Source organism: Schistocerca gregaria, chromosome X (genome assembly GCF_023897955.1).
Source record: "Schistocerca gregaria isolate iqSchGreg1 chromosome X, iqSchGreg1.2, whole genome shotgun sequence".
Taxonomy (NCBI): Eukaryota; Metazoa; Arthropoda; class Insecta; order Orthoptera; family Acrididae; genus Schistocerca; species Schistocerca gregaria.
The window spans coordinates 116213777-116233703 of NC_064931.1; the positions used below are offsets into that span (position 1 = coordinate 116213777).

The 19927-nt window shown below is 37.2% G+C and overlaps 1 protein-coding gene and 1 non-coding gene across 4 annotated transcripts in view; one reads left to right on the top strand and one right to left on the bottom strand.

The window, feature by feature from the left end:
• The window catches only part of LOC126299382 (MAP kinase-activated protein kinase 2-like), a 94329-nt gene that overhangs the window by 8448 nt on the left and 65954 nt on the right, over positions 1-19927 (bottom strand). For all 3 annotated transcript variants that reach the window (XM_049991249.1, XM_049991250.1, XM_049991251.1), the window contains 2 exons: positions 4420-4495; positions 4130-4340 (listed from right to left, as the gene is read on the bottom strand). In XM_049991249.1, the coding sequence (XP_049847206.1) occupies positions 4130-4340; positions 4420-4495 (287 nt within the window). The remainder of the gene's footprint in view (positions 1-4129; positions 4341-4419; positions 4496-19927) is intronic.
• Positions 19625-19699, top strand: Trnas-cga (transfer RNA serine (anticodon CGA)). Its single transcript has one exon. It is a non-coding gene; the product is annotated as a tRNA-Ser (tRNA).

Sequence of the window (19927 nt, forward strand, 5' to 3'; positions counted from 1 at the left end):
TTTCACTAACAGACTGAATGATTCATGAGGAAGGTTTGTGCATATACAGTAAAAATTTGAATTAACAAATTCACTTTTACGGTAATTCTGTGTGTTTTGGCATGCAAATACAAACAGCTAAAAGTTCAGCAAAACCTGATGATCATACTCAAAAACAAGAAGGTGTTCTTAAAAGCCAAAGCTGGACCCATAAGGAAAATATTCTTTTAAAATTGTGGTAGCATTCCTATAAGTACTGCAAGAGGCGGCTCGTGAAATCACTTTTAAGATCAGTGTTGAAAATTTCAGCGAGTCGAACAGTTGATTGCACCATTTTAAAAAAAGTGTCAATCTGTGTGTAGAAAGTGTGAACTACTGGAAAAACATTACATTGCCATAAGTGATACAGGGTATTGAGTCCAAAGATATTTTTTAAATCAGATGAAACTAGCATCTTTCGTAATTTACTTCCTCTAAAAATATAGTCCATTAAGGGACAAATGCCATGGAGGTGAAAGCAGTAAATAAAGAATGACTGCACTGTTGTGTGTAAATAGTGATGGAAAATGAAAGCAATGCGCAGATGATGTCAGATTTCTCAAGTCTTTAGGTGACAAGGTGGCTGCAGTAGTGAGTAATACAGTATTTATTATTGACCAATGACCTGTCTTCCTAAGGAAACATCATTACTGAGAAATTTAGATGTTGTGTTCCTTCCTACAAACTGCAACATCTGGACATAGATATAATACATTCTTTTAAAATCAAATACGGGATTGCAGTTATGCAGAAGTCTATTCCAACCCTTGAGAGGCAAGAAGTGATGTGACTCAAGATTCTACAGGCTATGCTCATGTTTGTTGCTGCCTGAAACTGTGTATACAAGAGACTGTTTTAAACTGTTTCACAGAGGTGGTTGGGGTACATCAGTTGCTGCTGAAGACAACACTGTTTCAGAAGAAGGAAGGAGTAGACATTCCTGAAAATGTGACGTTCCAGGACAGCATCTCGTGATGATGATGATGATGATGATAATGATGCACTGGGTCTGGAGATATGCAGACACACAGACTAACAGACACTGGGCATTTGCAGGGAACAACCAGTTCAAAGAAGGATTTACCTGCTCCAGAGTTATGGGTACTCTGACACTCTCCCACCTTTCGGGCCCCAGACAACAACACTTCTCAACACGACACTGTTCTAAAACTGCTACAAAAAATTACACGATGTTGTTTAATGTGAAAAGGGCAAATTGTTCAAATATCAGTCCACAAACAAGAGGAAAGCATTGTTTGGCTCCAGAATATGCTTGAAATAGCAGTATATGCATGCATGAAAGTATTGGTACTACAAATTTAAAACAAAACTAACTCCTAGCTCTTCAGATTTAATTTTTTAAAATATTGTTTAAACACAAAATTCTTAGGTAGTATAAGTGTATGCAATAACGATTATATTTAAAACTTCGGAATGTGTTTAATAAATTATACTCTGGGACACTGATTTCACATTAAAAATTAAAACTTTTAGCTTCTCAAATCATAACAGTATTCCACATTGCAGCTACAGAAAACTGCATCCACTTTGAACAGTATATAGTATTTATACAAGAACTGTACATCATTCTCCCGATATTAGAAAAAATGATTAAGGAATCTGGCCATTTAGCTGTAGCAATATTTAGTTACCTGCTGATCAAAATCTGAATCTGTATATACTTAAAAAAATTTATTCCAATTTTTTTATATCTGCAAATTATTCTACATCGGCACTGATCTTCATTGCATATGAAACAACAATCACACAACACAAAATAAATATTCCTTTACTTTTCTTAAATTTACTAAAAACATTATTGCATAACAGACAAAACTGTGTCACAGGTTTTCAAAGTGACTGCATTGCCATTGTTTGCTTACATTACAACACCAAAATCACTCAAATATCCTTCTTGTTGCCAGAAATTTCAGTTACTCCTAACTTTCTTTTTCAATTTCCTCTCCAATTACCATGTTTCCTCTCTCTATTCCATCCCATGACATTTTTAATTCTTCATAAGCCACGTTAATAAAATAGCAAGAAATGCTACACTATTCAATATCTTGTCTTCTTGAAATTGTGTGGCTAAATAAAAATGCTGATGCAAATACTGATAGTGCGACAGTGGCTTCAATATATTGGACTGATAACACAGTACTGTTAACACAAGGATGTGCTAAAAAGTAATGCCTCTGAATTTTTGATGTGAAAGCTCAACGTTTTTACATACAGCAAATCTTGTTAACAATCTACAGCTTTGTTCTTCATGTTTACATATTTATTTCTCAATATAGAAACCCTTGCGATGAACGCATTTCTCCCAACGAGAGACTTGTGTTTGGTACAGTCACTATAGAATGTCTGACTGTTGATGAAGCCACAACCTCAAATCTGATTGCACCACATCATCACTATCAAAGTGAAGTCCTCAAGTTTTAGAAACAGCTGAAAATGAGGTGGTGCTGAGTCAGGACAATATGGAGGATGTTCAACAACTATGAACCCATAGCATTGACTTGCTGGATATGTCACATTGTTCATGTGTGATCTGCCATTGTCATGATGAAGGAGAGGTGCTCCACACGTGGACAATCTCATCGAATTCAAAACTAGATTACAGCATGCTGTTTCTCACACATTAACATAGTTATGCCACAATTCATAGTCCTCTAGTAGCAGAGGGCTGCAAATACGTACACATGAATAAAGATGTAGAATGTTGATAATGTTTGTTTTATTTGAAAAGCTTTAAGAGTTTTCATATTAAAAATTCACAGGCATTACTTTTTATGACTTAAAAGTGAGGATTAGCGGACATCACCGGCCTTGTCTCAAGTGACTGGTGACCAAACTACCTGGCAAAGGTGGTGTCCACAAATCTCCAGCAGACCCTGTTGTCTATATAACTCCATGTCCACATTTCTCTAGTATCCATTGCACCATGTTTTGCAACTACTGTGCATGGAGCCGATAGCATAATGAACCACTTTTCCTCTTTTAATGTAGATGAATCACTTCTAATTAATATCAATCAATTGGAGCAACAACTTCTGTCAACACAAGATGCTACAAGGACAAAACAATTCTTCTTTATTTCAAAAAACAAAGTATTAAAGGAAGTGTTTTGCCCAAAGTGTGATAATATGTATATGTGTTTCTGGACTTAAATTTATAGCACAGGATTTTGGTAAGTTCACAATTAAATAGCACTTACATCACCTAAACAACTTTTAATTATGTTTCTGGGTTACTCCCATTTACAGAAAGCCCCTGTTTACAGAAAACCTTTGGTTAAGGAAAACACATTTTAGTTCCCAGCGATTCATTATTAGTGGGTTTTACTGTAGTTTATAAATATTTTGTGTAAACTATCTGAACTATGATGAAATCAAGTCCCCTATCATTCTTTCTATCAGCATGTGCTCAGGAACTACTGCAAAGCTTTTGATACTAACAGATAAGCTCAATCACAAGAATGGTTTCTGCAAGTAATTAATTACCACTATATCAGACAAGTCATTCAGCCTATGATACTTAATGCTACCTGTACGAAGCTGGAGTGGGTAGCTAGTAATTATTATGCATGATAAATGATTTTATACATAAACTACAATTTTACTGCCAGTTTACTTACAACAAATCCCTCAAATTATATTCAGTAAATAAGTTCTTTACCTGTGTCAAGCTGCAAAGTTGGTGGCAACTAAAATAGATCACTCTCTCTCTCTCTCTCTCTCTCTCTCTCTCTCTCTCTCTCTCTCTATGGTGAGTTGGATAAGATTTTAATCAGGTGTATTGAAAGTAAACAACACACTACACTATTATAGTTATTGTATATCTTCACTTCTTATGAGCAGTACTTATTTGTTGTAATATTTGAAGTGAAATTATATAACAAATAAATAACACTTCACAAAAATATCTTAAAATCAGCATTACTCACACTTCAGTATTGTATGATTGGCAACCTTAATTAAAGTGATAGAGCAAAACCCCTCATAACATGTTGTGCAGACAATAAACAATAATAATGACTGAATCAATATTCCTATGTGATTTACTTCAGAAATCCTCGAACTTTATATAACGAATATATAATGATACTCACAGCAATCCATTTATTCTGCATCACTTGATCTATTGTAAGGCGGTGGGTCGGTTCGATACACAGCATACCACGGATAAGATCTTTTGCGTCTTGTGAAACATTCTGCCACTCAGGGTTTGGAAAATCATACTGCCCTGTTCGTATACGTTTTTTCATACCTGGTGATATTGCCAGGCCATGGTTACTGTAAAAGGGTGGGAAACCACATAACCTGAAAAGAAAATACCACCAAATCAGAATTTGGAGAAATGCTAACTTCGAAAGGGAACAAATCAAATATGTGTACTTACAGAATATACATTATAACACCCAATGACCAGATGTCACAGCTCTTGTCATACTTTTCTGGTCCAAGTACCTCAGGTGCTGGAATAAAATTTGAAATAAATTATTTTCTACGAAATTAGATTTTGAGACTATTGAAATTACATATACATGGTGTTTAAAACAGATATTCCATACTTTTAGAGATGGTAGAATGGACAAAGAGAAGAAAAAATGTCCCATAAGCATGGGCTCTAAAATGCATACTTTAAGATATATGAGCACTTATTCATCTTTGCTACTATTAAGCATCTCTTCTACTGCATGCTTTTTGCTGTTACAAATTACATACAAAATGTAGTAAACAAATGAAAGCACATTTCTCATATGTCCACGGATAAAACATGCAGTTAATATCTTTTAATGTTTTTACTGTACACTATATTCACAGTTCTGGCCAACTGCAGTGCACACATTAGTTCTAATGGAACCAGTGTGTATTTTGATAACTTTGTGCATTCTGGATATTTTACAGCATACAGGACACAAGCTCTACAGTAGCTAACATTTGTCAGGCCATAACAGAAGGTCATGACTGCCATTTCCTTTGTGCAATAACAGCATTCCTTTATGCTGTTGAATGGAAAGATAAAATTAAAAGTAAAAGCATTACACAAACTTATCAAAATGCAAACTGTTCCATTAGCATTAATGTATACGCTGCATTTACCCAGAACTGTGGATACAGTTTACAGTAACATCATGAAGAGATGTTAACTGCATGCTGTATTCATGAACAATAGCAAAGGAATGTGTCCTCATTTGTTTATTGCATACTGTTTCACAGTAGTAAAGATGAGTAAGTGCTTCTAGCTCTTAGGGGTATGCATTTTAGAGCCCACGTTTAATGGACGTTTTTGCATTGTTTTGGTCCATGCTACTACCTCTCAAAATACACAATACTTTTGTACAAACTTACACTATGTTCATTAAGACTGAAAAGATATATAATCTAGACCAACAAGAACAGGCCCGTGTACCCACTGAAATCTAAAACAAAATTGGAAAATTATGAATAATTAACTTAGAAGACATTATGATTAAACATTTTTCATATATACTTTGCAATGACCAGGAGAATATATGAAATACGTGACCACAGTTTCTCTCAGCATATGCAGTGTTCCAATATATGCAGTGTTCAAATAACGTACGGAGATACAGCTGGGTGATGTCGGCAAGCATCAATATTTTGACAGGAGCACACACTGCCATTTTAAAAGCAAAACTTGAAAATACTTTGCAAATGGAAGGGTGTGCTGACATAATATCAGCAGTTGTCAACAATGTCAGCCAGCTGCATTCCCTTAAGTTATTTGAACATACATGAAATATTTTGGGAAATTATTCATATTCATTTACATATATAATACTTTCAAATTGTTTAAACCACGTGTGTTCAACCCACAGGCTGCATGCAGCCCAAAGCAAGTACCAATGTGGCCCAAAAAGTGGGAATCTATCCCACAATCTATAAAACAAATTCTGTTAATGTAAAGTTATGATAAACTGAACAAGTACATTATGTGCAGCCCAAAAATACTTGTCTTCTTCAAATGTGGCCCAAGTAAGCTAAAATTCTGGACATCCCTGGTTTAAAAAAACCACACTAATAATGATTATTCAATTAAAAATGTTAATAACGTTGTCTGGCTCAGAAACAAACTATTGAAAATGTAAGGTCATTTATCAATTGGTGTGGAGATGGAAGACAATGTCTTGATACATTACTTTAAGAAGGTGCCAACAATGTAAAGAAGAGAATTAGTCACTATACAGGGCAGTATGTTAATGACAAATGAGCACAATCAACCTAATTCACAATGTCCAAAGAAACCATTAGAAAAACCATACCCACTAAGGCCATTTTAAATTACTTGTCTTACTAGTTCTGTACAAGCAGTACACATAAAAGTTTTAATTATCACCTTGAAAACAAAATTATGTGATTAATGTTTTATTTGTTTGCATGTACATGCCTACAGTCAAGCCCATTGATAAAATGGAGTACCACACATTAACTCAATTTCTGCATTTGAAAGAACAATGGAGCACCAATCCATGCTGTGAAAGCAACAATGCACCACCATATGACACAGTGGTTAGGTGGTGCAGACGCTTCCACTGTCATCAAACAAGTTTGAATGACGAAGAACGACAGACAATCTCTCTGTGAAGAAATGAGAATTGCAAGAGAAGTGGGTACACTGGTTTCCAAAGAAGGGTGATAGTGAAAACAGTGAAAAATCAGTCATGGGTCAATTTTCAACATTTTGAATATAACAAAGATTGACACCTGCCAATTTCCGCGAATGTACGTACCCATTCAAAAAGCCCACCAAATGGAGGCAGCAGCAGGTATGTTATAGCTGGGTCACACTGATTCAGATTACTCCCTAATCACCATGGAAATGGGCAGGGTGTATTATGATTATCCTGAGACAAAGGAACAAAGAAAGCAGTGGCAATGTGAAAGCTACCTTCACGTGATGACCTTTAAGAAGGTTGGCAAGTCTATAAAAGACATTTCCTAAAGGAAGGGTGCCCTCAAAAAACAACTCAGCATTTTCAGATCATCTTAAAAGAACCAAGCATAATCAGCATCCTCCACTATGGCCCCAATGGAAAAAAGCAATCACTTTAGGAGAAATTAGAGATTTCCAAGTTCGTGAGACGGTCTGGAGGACACAGTCTCATTGAGTAGTTGATTACAACAAACCATTTTTTTTTTTTTTTGTGATATTGTGTTATCCATCTTCTTTCCAAAACAAAATCTTACTGCTGACCCCCTTTTCCTTATACTATTTTCTTATTAAAATCAATTCCTCCCCCCCCCCCCCCTTTCCTTTCAATTCTTATTGCACCTTTCTTTCCATTCTTCCTTGGTCACCATTTTCCTCTAACAGCACAACACGTTTCCCTTTTGTTTATTATAACATTACCATCCTTCCTGCACGAGCCTCACACGTCACACTACTTCCACTTTAATCACCCCCCCCCCCCCCCCCATTTATCCGATTCTTTCATATTAATACATAATACATTATTTAGCCTCCTCCCCTTTTTCCTCCTCCTGCCCCCCCCCCCTCCTCCATCTTCCAAACTCCCCAGCACATCAATTATATTCCCACAGTTCCAGCACCACCATCTGACTGGTCCTCAGTTCACTGCAGTCCTCATTCTGTGACCTTGCTGCACCACATCTGTATTTACAGTCAATGAGGGCACTGCAGTTCCACCTAAGTTCGATGGTTGTAGATGCATATTTAACACTATACCGGCTCTTCCTTCTGCTATGGTGAGTTTTAATTACATGACAACTCTTTCTCATCACTATTATATTCTCCTCCCCCCCCCCCCTCCCAATTCCATCTTGTTATCCTTAATGTTTTCACTATTTATCTATTTACCTCTTTTTCAGTTTCGCTTGCAGTTCATGACAAGCATGTTTTCCACTGTTTCACAAGACAACCAGCCCTTATACTTAACACTTTCAGTGTTCAATCAAGTAAGTTTTTGAAGCTTTTTTCTTTAATTTACTCACTTTTTAGTTTTAGATCTGCTGCTTGCTACGTTCCCGTGTCTGTGTTGTAATTATTTTCTTAATGTTCCAGTCTGATAACGCACTAACCACTTGAAATGTGTAATTGGAATTTATAAAGCAATTACATAATCACAACATAGACTGTTCACTGATTTGAACTTTATTTTGTGCTTATTCAGTGGGGCTTTTTGATTTGTATCTTGTGAAGCATTCATCAGTGGAAGTACATTGAAGTTATTTTATTCATCTTCCGATTTTATTTTCCCATGACTAAGGAAAGTTTGGCCTTAACATTCAATTTGTAGCACCCTAAAGAAATTTCAATATTTGCAGTTATTTAAGGGCTGAAAATATGAAGTGTTAAAGAATGTAATTCAGTTACGATAACGGAGAAGTCAAAATCTGTCATGTTTTACTATGAATACCAACAGGCAGGCAGAACAGAAACCTCAGATGGAGATTGCTCCTACTTATACAAGCATCTAATCTGTATTACTAAAATGCTACCCAGAACCCAGTACCAGTTGCAGCATTGGGGCAACAAAAATTATAATTTCACTTAATTATTGAATGCATTTAAAACTTTAAAATGCTGTCATAATCTACTTATTAAGAGTTACAATCTTACATTGAAAGTTTAACAGAATGTTACAGATATTACTGTTAGAAACAGTGCATTTGTCTTGAGGTGGCATAACTGACGGTGCAGAAACACCCAGATTTCATTCATCCAGTATTTGAAAATGAGAGCACTTAGCAACTTACAATAAACTTTACATATACTTTACAACTGTTACAAAGCATTTTTCCTCACAGGCACCCTGCTGCCCCCCCCCCCTCCCCCCCCCCCACACAAAACAATGAAAGGGAGGAAGTTTATCGCTTACTACATTTTCGCTGATCATGCAATTAAACTTCTGCATCAGGTATGAAGTTTTAATTTGTTAGTTCTTTACTACTAACTCTTTTCTTTGAAATAAAGTATCTACGTATATCACTAAATATACACTACCCTCCATAAGTTTGGAATCACCTAGTAATTATAAACAGTGGAAAGGAAATACAGTATAAAAATGCATTTTATTGTTTTCCAAATGTTTATTAAGCTCAAATAAAACACAGGAAGATGCAACAATTAAATTTTTGATTCCTCAAAATAGCCACCCTTTGCTTTCATCACAGCCTTGCACATTCTCAGCATGTGCTGCATCAGTTTTGGCAAGGTTTCAGTTGGAATTAATCTCAATTCTTGCTGCAGGACTTCCAACAATTGTGACCCACTCATGATTTCCTGTTTTTGGATCCTCCTGTCCAATTCATCCCATAGCAGCTTGATTGGATTGCAATCAGTGGATTGGGGCAGCCATTCCATGTTCTTTAATATTTCATTAACCTCTAGAGACTTTACATAGTTCTGACACAAGCGAGACGTATGAGGGGGAACCCAAAAGAAACCGGATTGTTGTCATAAAAAATTTATTGATGAACCTTTTTACAAAATTACTTTAGTCACCTTCAAAATATTCTCCATTACATGTGATGCACTTGTCAAGTCTCTTTTCCCACTGTTGGAAGCATGTTTGGAGCTCTTCAAGTTTGATATTGTCCAGTGCCCTTTGCGAAGTTGTTTTTACCACCTCCACATCGTCATAACGCTCCCCTTTTAGCATTTTTTTTTTTTCATTCCTGGAAATAGGAAAAAGTCACATGGGGCTAGGTCTGGTGAATACGGAGTGTGGGTAACGACAGACCACCTCTGAGATGCCAAATAGTGGGTCACTCGTAAGGCCGTGTGTGCTAGAGCATTGTCGTGATGCAGAAACCAGTCACCTGATCGCCACAGTTCTGGGCGTTTCCTCCTCACATCCTCTCGCAGACGCCTTAAAACATGCAAGTAAAAGTACTGGTTAATAGTCTGGCCAGGGGTACGAATTCATGATGCACAATTCCACGAACATCAAAAAAGACAATGATTATCGTCTTCACATTTGACCTCACTTGCCTTGCTTTTTCTGGCCTGGGAGAGTTGGGAGTCCTCCACTGACTTGACGCTTGCTTGGTTTCTGGGTCATACCCGTAACACCAACTCTCATCCCCTGTAATGACTTTGTTCAAGAAGTTTGGATCACGTGCAATCTCTGTTTTCAAGTCCTTACACACATTCATGCGGATGGTTTTTTTGCTTCTGTATGAGAAGGTGTGGAAAAAATTTAGCAGCAACACGTCTCACGTGCAAATCCTCACTCAAAATCCGCTGGCACGAGCTCCAACTGATTCCTGTCTCTGCTGAAATTTGGTCGATCATTTGGTGACGATCCTCAATCTTTCGGCAGACCTTTTTAATGTTCTCCTCATTTCGCAATGTTGAAGGGTGTCCAGAATGAGCTTGGTCTTCAACACACATCTCACCAAGTTTACAGCGCCCAAACCACTCTAAAACCTGTGTGCAGCTCAGAGCGTCATCCTGGAAAGCTTCCTGAAGCATTTGCAGTTTTTTTAAGCAGGAAACAAAATTTCACACACACACTATTCTTTTAAAGTTTCCATAACGACTTCACAGAGGTAACCCGCCAACAGTCAGAGAAACACAATACCACACTTGCACATTCAGCTCTACACTGGTGCCGTCTGCACAGCTCTTTCATGAAGGTCTCTACTAACACCATCTAGCGTGAGAACCCTGTACTATGTCTACGAGTGGCAGCGCCCTTGGAGTCCGGTTTCTTTTGGGTCCCCCCCTCGTATGTTTCAGGTCGTTGTCTTGCTGCAAGACAAACCCTTTCTCAATCAGACACAAACCAGATGTCTTAGCATGGCATGATAATCCTTTTGGTTCATTTTTCCGTCTATTTCACCAAATGTGTGACTTTATTCCCTCCAAAGGATACCCATACCATCACAGAGCCCCCTCCATGCTTTACGGTTCGAATTACGCACTGAGGAGATTCAAGTGTTCATGAGGTAAACGGTCTACAAATTGACTGTGTTTACTTCCAAATATTTCAAACTTGGGTTCATCAGTGAATAAGACTCTTTCCCAATCCTCCGATGTCCAATGATGGTGTGCCTTAGCCCACAGAAGCCTTTTCTTCTTGTTAACAGGGCACAACAGTCGTTTCCTCGTTGCTACATAACCTTGGAGGTTGTTGTCTGCCAGGCATCGTCTCACTGTTGACTCACTCACCGGTATATCCCTCATTGCGTTAAGTTCTGCAGTCAATGCTTGGACAGTTTTTAATCTGTTACATTTACTGGTCACTACCAAACACTTTTCCTGGTTTTATGATATTTTCCTGGGGGATACTAAGTGAGGACAATCTCCATAGGAGTCTGTTTCTCGATGCCGGTGTATAGTTTTGACCACTCCGCTGATGGAAATCATCGGTTTCTTTGCTATTTGTTGGACACTATTGCCTTCTTGGTGCAAAGTGATTATCATTACCTGTGATTCATAAGGATTCTGGCACTTAGGGGCCATTTTCAATTACTTTTGCCGTATGTTATACTTTTATGCAAAGGCAACTACAAGTGAACAGAAATGTAAACAACATACCTCTACATAGCCATGCAGCCTATTCGTGCCACCTGGCATGTTTAGAAGAACTGCTTGGACAGATAACGTCAGTTTATATAAAACGGAGCACTACTAGTATGTTCCAATATGTATGTATATGTACAATAATTAAGTGTACAATACTGTATGTGTCATTATTAACCATTATTTGAGCTTGTTATTCCGTATTCTAACCAATAACTCACATAGATCACTTTCATCTTCCTCCATTGTAATACACAGCATGGTGTTTCCAAACTTATGGAGAGCAGTGTACCTGCACATTTATTTCATTGTATGACACACAGCTCAGGAGATATGACATTGTAAACAGTGAGACGTATGGAAAAACTAGTTTTTGGCTAAAAATTGGGCGCAAGTTCCCACACTACATTCATTCTGTGTTTCATAATGAGAACACAGACTTCCAACAAACCTGAAGTATAATTTCAAACATTTCCCAATTTTTTTCTTGATTACATGCTCAAAGGCAAATATTTAACAGTTAACTCATTTGTAAGGTAATCAGATATTTGAAGCTGTTTTATACATGGGAATTTTATTCTTAAGGGAATTTTGGGTTTATTGATATTCAAGAATATACAAACATAAGGAATTTCTGGAACCTTCCAGAAATGATAAATTCTAAATAACAAATAATTGCTGGTGCACAGGTTTGAACTGATAACCCATAGGACCCTAGCCAGGGATGCAAACCACAATGCCACATTACATGCAGCACAGCTCTAGTGTTGCACCATCTTCTGGATAAAAAGTGAACCATTGTTTCAGAAGTTTTCATGAAGCTCACTACAGCACACGGATCTAGATCTCGTCAGTTGTCAACTTTACGGAAGCATTGGCAAATCATCGAGTTATGATATCGTTTTCACAACCTCTTCACTATGCGAAGGACTGAAGGTAGCCTCTCCCATCAAAGCTGCACAATTGTTGAGTGGCTCTTCAGTTTCCATCATCGATCCTAGCCTAAAGACTGTAATAAGGCTTCATACAGATTACACTGACAACACCTCTGCACATTTGTCTTCCTGTTGAAGGACCATAATCCTCGACTTAGTAAATGACATCAGATAAGTGAAGAATGATAGTCCCACTTCCTGTACATGGGTAAAAATCCATACAAAGTCTCCCCGGCACCACAAATTAAAGAGCTTTTTTGTATGAAGTATATAAATATCAATTTTATAACTTCAGAAGCCTTTTTCTTGTTTCAATATAACATTTATTTCTGTTACTGATGCAGTTTGCCTTTTATATTACTCATCAGTGGGTTTCTTTTGTAATAACCCAGTTTTGTTTTTTACTTATAGAGTCGGAATGGTTCACACCATAATTTTTACATGAATACAATGTTTCTTACAGTTGCTAATCTGTCTCACCAAAACCTATTTTCCCCCTCATATGGTCATAGGCTGGAGGGCACACTTCCATTGTACTCAAGTGTTTCACATCATTTAGGAAGTGAAAAAGTATGAAAATTATAAAACCAGAATATCTCAACATGAATATGTGCTGAGTTGGTGTTATGAAAGCCAAAACATGTCACATGTAAATAAATATAACATTGGAAATCAAGAGATAAACACTGTTCTAATAAAATAAAAATATCCTTTTCCTTATACCTGTAGCCTTTGAGTTCTGGAAATATGACATTTATGATAAGCACTAATGTTTTTAAAATCAACTGGAGTAAATACAAGACCTAAAAGAATTCTGTCTTGAGCAAATCCAATTTGCTTCTATTTTCACCCATGCAGGTTTCAGTGATATTTCACAATCAGTAGATTCTCTTTATTTTTCTGCTAAACACCATGTAAAATGTTACATGAGAATAGTTTAGTTTTAGGATTGTGGGCACTATATTTAAAAACTTACAAGCACATACTGTTCACATAGCTAGCTGTCATCTGCAATACAGCTGACATTGTAGTACATTTTGTCATCTGCAACTAAATAAGGATTTTTCTACACTACACTGCTTTACAGAATGAAAAATTTTAGAATAAAGTGGAACTACTGATATGGACTCCAAACTAAGGTAACTTTAAATCAAACCAAGAACAAAATATTTGAAACCACTGCAAAATCATAGTAAAATTGAAACAATACTAAATAATATATTGGCATCATTATGTAGTCATATCTTCTAGATGAAATAACCAGTCACATACCACAATGACAAATGAACAGTCCACCGAAACATGAAACCCCAACTAAGAATGGAAAGTGACAAAAAGTTAAATTCCCTAAACCTCACAAAACAGGCAGACACAACAACCACCAATATCAATTATCACTATACAGGAAACTAACCACTGCTATCCATTCACAATAACTCAAACCAAACAACAACACACAAACAAGCCAGTCTATAATTCATTCGACACAGATTGCACGGAGCTCCACTCGATGCAGACAACTAAAAAACTGAGCTTCAAATAATCAAACAAAAAGCTGTTGAAAATGGATATTAAACAAACATAATAGCCAAACTGAACTACAAAGATGAAAGGAATACCACCACATGTGTGCATCCTCATATGCTGACACTTCACACACCTGAACTATAAGCATCCACAACAAACAAAAGGTACTTATGTACTAAGTACAAACACACACAAAATAAGGCAAACACCTGAGCCATGGCAGTGTCATACTGTACTGATATCAATATGATCCTATCTTTGGCTATAATATGATGTCCAGTGATTGCAGCTCCCTCTGGCATGGCCTGGAGAGCCAGCTTGCTGGGATCACAACGGGTATAACAGTTGGCACCATGACGGGATGATCAGTGACAATCAAGTGGAAAGGAGGCCTTTAGTTGCTACCCATCTGCGTCTGTGTTAGCGTAAACTGGGAAGGATGTGCAGGACTCATGTTTGCCTACGTTTGGCTTGCAGTGCCAACGAACGTCAGGAGTGGATCATTAAAAACCTGCCAAGCTGTCGAAGGCGTGTTTACTGAATTTTCGGATACTCCACTTCTGTTTATTGGTACTCAAGTTCACGCATCCATAGAATTTGCACGCTGAATTTTATGAGCAAGAATTTGTGTATTAAAAAGGTCTGTTAAAATTTTTAATTGGATCATCGTACATTGCATCTTATTGGACATTTGGTTTGTGGATTTTAAATGTCTGTCGAGCCTTTAATTTGGGTTAATGTTAGATTCATCTCTACAAGGAAGCTTGTTGTGAAGTTTGTTGGCAATGTACTATTTGCGTGTGTTTAACTGCTTCTATCTCCTGTTATTAATTCTAGCTTTCGCTAAAGCAAATAACTTTCAGCTGATATTGGTTCTGGTGCATCGTATTAGTTGATGTTTAACATTATTACAAATTGTCTATTCCTGGTGTGAAAGCGGTCTTGCACGAATGTTATCAGGGTCAGTGTTCAGAACCATGTGACTTACATTTAACCTGAAAATTTTGAGTAAATGTTGTGTTCAATTTGTAGTTGCTATCTGGTGGAACATTAACCATCTTTCTGGACTTGGGTGCACTTGTCTTATTCATCGAGGCTAATGTACTGCTTATTCTGCTTCAGGTCATGTATATTGTGCTTTTATTTTACATGATTTATATGGAAATTTCACTTTGTTTTAGGACACATTGTCTGTCCTGAGCTTAGCTTGGACTATGTACATGCTCAGTAGCCATAGAATTTACAGCAATTGGCTGGGGATTGGCTTAAGCCAACTGAAAGTGGTATCTTAAATTTTCTGCTACTTGTTAGGTGACTTAAATTTAGAGTACTGATCTGTAAGAGAGAGGACAAACTGTTGGGAGTTAACTTGAGTTTGCACTTATTGGAATTTATTTGTGCTGCAGGGAGTTTTGTTAAGATTGCTTGTGTTCTGGTGCTGATGCTGTTTAGTAATCCTTGTGAAGCCCACTCATGGTTCTGATAAAAGTACTTAGTGGTGGTGATGGTACACTTCAGAAGTTGTTCGTTGGGAGAATGAAAGTTCTTGCAAAATACAAATGCTACAGAATGTTCAAAATCAATTATGAGTGTAATTCAGGAACTTTATTTTCAGTACCAAAAATGTTATTACACATGCAGTGCTGGGCTCACAAATTAAATTTTGTGAGCAGTGTGCGAGAACTCTGTCATTTGAACCATTCTGTTGTGTAGGCAAAACATATCTTCCTTAATAGCAGAAAGAGAAAGCATGCATACATTCAATCCTTAAATCATTAATATGAAAGTGATGCCACAAAAGTTTAACTTTTCCCTAATGTTGTCGTCGCCAGGTGGTGCAACTCTTGGTTTAAAAGTGTCAAGTACCTTTGAGAACACTTCGCCTTTGTTGAAACTGCTGAAGAGGGTGTAGCTGTGAATTATTTTAAAGCCTTGACCTCTAATAAAGTAAAAAAAAAGTAATAATCTGTGTCCCACAATTTTTCTTGTTCAGAATTGCTCAAAATGTTGCAACTTGCTGCTGATGTAGCTACAAGATACCATTAATTCATGTTCTACAATCTAAGCTTAGTGACTTTTCAAACAGCTAATAAACTTCATAAACTGCCTAAGCAAATGCAAGTACATTTAATATCCCTGTTCCATCTGTACAAACCCAATAAAACTAAACCACTTGATGTGTTGTGACACATGATAAGAGTATCATTTCTGCTATAAATAAATTGTTTGACTCAAGAAACATAATGAAATGTGATATCAATGTTGAAATCTCACAGCTGCTGAAGCAAACTCTTTCAACAAGAACTTTCAACATCAGAATATCTTGAACCACACACAGTGTTATGGACATAGTTGCTAGTTCTAGTAGAGAAGGTAAAGATGTTGATGTGACTACTATTCTTTCCTTGAAATCAGAGTATGGGCATTTTATGGAATGTGCAGTGTAAGCAGTGAGAGGTCATTTTGCAACAGATTGTAATAATGTGTGTGACAGGGGTACAGCTCTGACTCCAATAACATGGAAGTCAAGGTATCCTTGTCTTTGTCAGACTGATTTGTTGATTACGTACATAGGCTAGGCCATATTTATTTAAGTGGCAGGATAAATGGTCTCCAAACATTCATGCTTTGATGTGTGTTTTCATCAGATGTCGACTTTTCATACCTTTTCATGCTTTTTGAATTTATGTAAAAATGTAAAATGTTTCACTGCAAATATGCAATCAATAATTTTTCATTTAGCTTTAATTGCTGGAAAGTAGAAATAAAACTTAGTGAAATTTTTGACGAAATGATATAAAAGTGGCGAATAATATACCAAAGTAGCTTTTTAAAAATGACAAAACCAAGAAAAAATTTTCACCACAGACAGGTGCCTCTACCTATAGGAGATTCTACTGTCACGGGTGGGACAGTTGCACTGTTTTTCAACAGTCAAAAGCTAACATAACAATGTATAAATTGAAATAAATTAAAGATTGATTGGTCATCATATGAATAGCTGTTTTACCTTCCCTTTAAATCTGAATGTCAGAAGTTCACAAACTGAGCTGTTAATCATATTTAAAACTGTCACAGGGTGGGACAGCAAATTGACACACCATTGAATACCCATTAACATTTTACAAGAACTCAGTGAATTATGCACGTATTTTCTTTTGAAAACATTGAGTTTGCACTAATAAAACAATGCTGTACATGATGAAATATTAGTAAATATTACATTTTTAATACTTATAAAAATTTCAATTGAAGACCTCATCGATTCAATAGGAATCGCAGTTGGGAATCATGTTAAGCAGAACATTTTTTTTAATTTAAAATTAATTTTATATCAGTTAGTAGCTGAATGAGTAGTTAACATTTTCATACATTCCTTCTTATTTAAATAACCTTCTAGGAAAGTACTGTAATGTATAAAGAAGATAAATTTCAGTACAGTATTAAAGACCTGGTTACCTAATTATTTCACTTTAAAATCTCTACCACTATACAGTTGAGTTTTCATCCAATTGTTCAAACCCAAGGTGTGATAGATGCTTCTCATCAGCTCTGAATCCCTTTGTCCTACAGGTCTCATACATGCAATTTTTATTTCTCCATTTTCTTCAACACCTTTGTGCAACGGCAGTGTACCTTCATTCTTTTGATTTCCTTCTTGCCATTTGAAACTCCACCAAAATAAATGTTCCCGGCAATTTTTTCCACAGCTGGTTCTGAACCTGCAATTTCTTGGGGATTGTGTGTGTGTGTGTGTGTGTGTGTGTGTGTGTGTGTGTGTGTGTGTGTGTGTGTGTGAGTGATTCATCAGCACTCATCTCAAGAGTTTGAATACTTGAGGGAATATATATATTGGGCATAAAGTTGAAAACACGCACTTTCTCTAAATCAGATTTAGAAACCTTCTGCAACATATTAGGAGACCTGTATTGTAGCCACTGAAGTAATACTTGCTGTGAATCTCTCATGTTTTTAACAGATTTCCAGTGTCTGTCCAGAATGTGCGTGTTTACATCAATTTGATATCTTGTCTAAAGAAGAAAGTTACTCCAAAAATGGCTGCTGCGGCTCAGTCTTTTAAAGTTCCTGTGCACTGCTGATGACTTCTCATTGCTTAACTTTATTCCAGCCACTTCTTGTTACATTACTGATGCCATCCATCGCACCTTTCACGTGTGACATTACAGAGAGAAATCATTCTTCAGACACTTGCATCATGTAGCAGAGGTTAGAAACAGTGAATTCATGCTCTAACTGACCTATGCAACCACCAGAAAAATTCCAACCAAGATCAAATTTGGAAGCTCTTGTTTAAGTTAATCTTCAGACAAACATAAACTCAATACTTTTCATGACAGGTGATCACTCACAACTGCAAATGACTGAAGCCTTGTTTTCAAATAAACACGAACAGTGATAACTGAACTTGTGTATGGCTCCAGTGGGCATTTTGCACCCTTGTCTTGTGTCAATGATACATAGATTTCTGCAAAATCTATTTTCAATATCACTTCATCACCACAAAATGATGCTTTTTGTTTAGAAAGTTGCAGATTGCTTACTTTTGACAAAAAACTGCTCTTTGACTTTCTTGAGTTGAGGCTGAAGCTCATTAATAGTTTCGTCAGTAGTTCCATTAACAATCATTTGTTTATGGCGACCCTCATTTTTGTCCATTGTTTAAAGAAATTATTTCACATAAATCAAACTTTCCACCAGTTAATTTGTGCAAACTCATGATGCACTTTTTACATTCATTTGTCATGCATGTCTCCCATTGTAGGTCACAGCACACAAGACTCAAAGTCAGTATGAGCAGCAGTGAAACTTTCTTGTGAATGGCCTCAATAAGGAAATTTAAGTTAGCACACTATTTGCACACACATTTCCGAGGTTAGTAGAAGTTTTTAGGCTGCAATCCATAAAATTTTGATATCAATATCTGGATTTTCTTGCTTGAACAGCAAAACACACTTCCTTAAATGTCATATTTATGTGAAGCTTCAGCAAGCTTACTCTTTTCCCAGTTGCTGGGTCTACAATAGACTCAGCATCCTTTATAGCATGTGTCTGCCTGCTGATTTCATCACTTGTGAAAAAAAAAATGTATTTTAGCAGATTATCATATGTATGAAACTTCCTGGCAGATTAAAACTGTGTGCCCGACCGAGACTCAAACTCGGGACCTTTGTCTTGTGCTCTACCAACTGAGCTACCGAAGCACGACTCACGCCCAGTACTCACAGCTTTACTTCTGCCAGTATCCGTCTCCTACCTTCCAAACCTTACAGAAGGTCTTCTGCGAAACATGCAGAACTAGCACTCCTGAAAGAAAGGATACTGTGGTAGAGCACTTGCCCGCGAAAGGCAAAGGTCCCGAGTTCGAGTCTCGGTCGGACACACAGTTTTAATCTGCCAGGAAGTTTCATATCAGCGCACACTCCGCTGCAGAGTGAAAATCTCATTCTGGAAACATCCCCCAGGCTGTGGCTAAGCCATGTCTCCACAGTATCCTTTCTTTCAGGAGTGCTAGTTCTGCATGTTTCGCAGAAGAGCTTCTGTAAGGTTTGGAAGGTAGGAGACGGATACTGGCAGAAGTAAAGCTGTGAGTACCGGGCGTGAGTCGTGCTTCGGTAGCTCAGTTGGTAGAGCACTTGCCCGCGAAAGGCAAAGGTCCCGAGTTCGAGTCTCGGTCGGACACACAGTTTTAATCTGCCAGGAAGTTTCATATCAGCGCACACTCCGCTGCAGAGTGAAAATCTCATTCTGGAAACATCCCCCAGGCTGTGGCTAAGCCATGTCTCCACAGTATCCTTTCTTTCAGGAGTGCTAGTTCTGCATGTTTCGCAGAAGAGCTTCTGTAAGGTTTGGAAGGTAGGAGACGGATACTGGCAGAAGTAAAGCTGTGAGTACCGGGCGTGAGTCGTGCT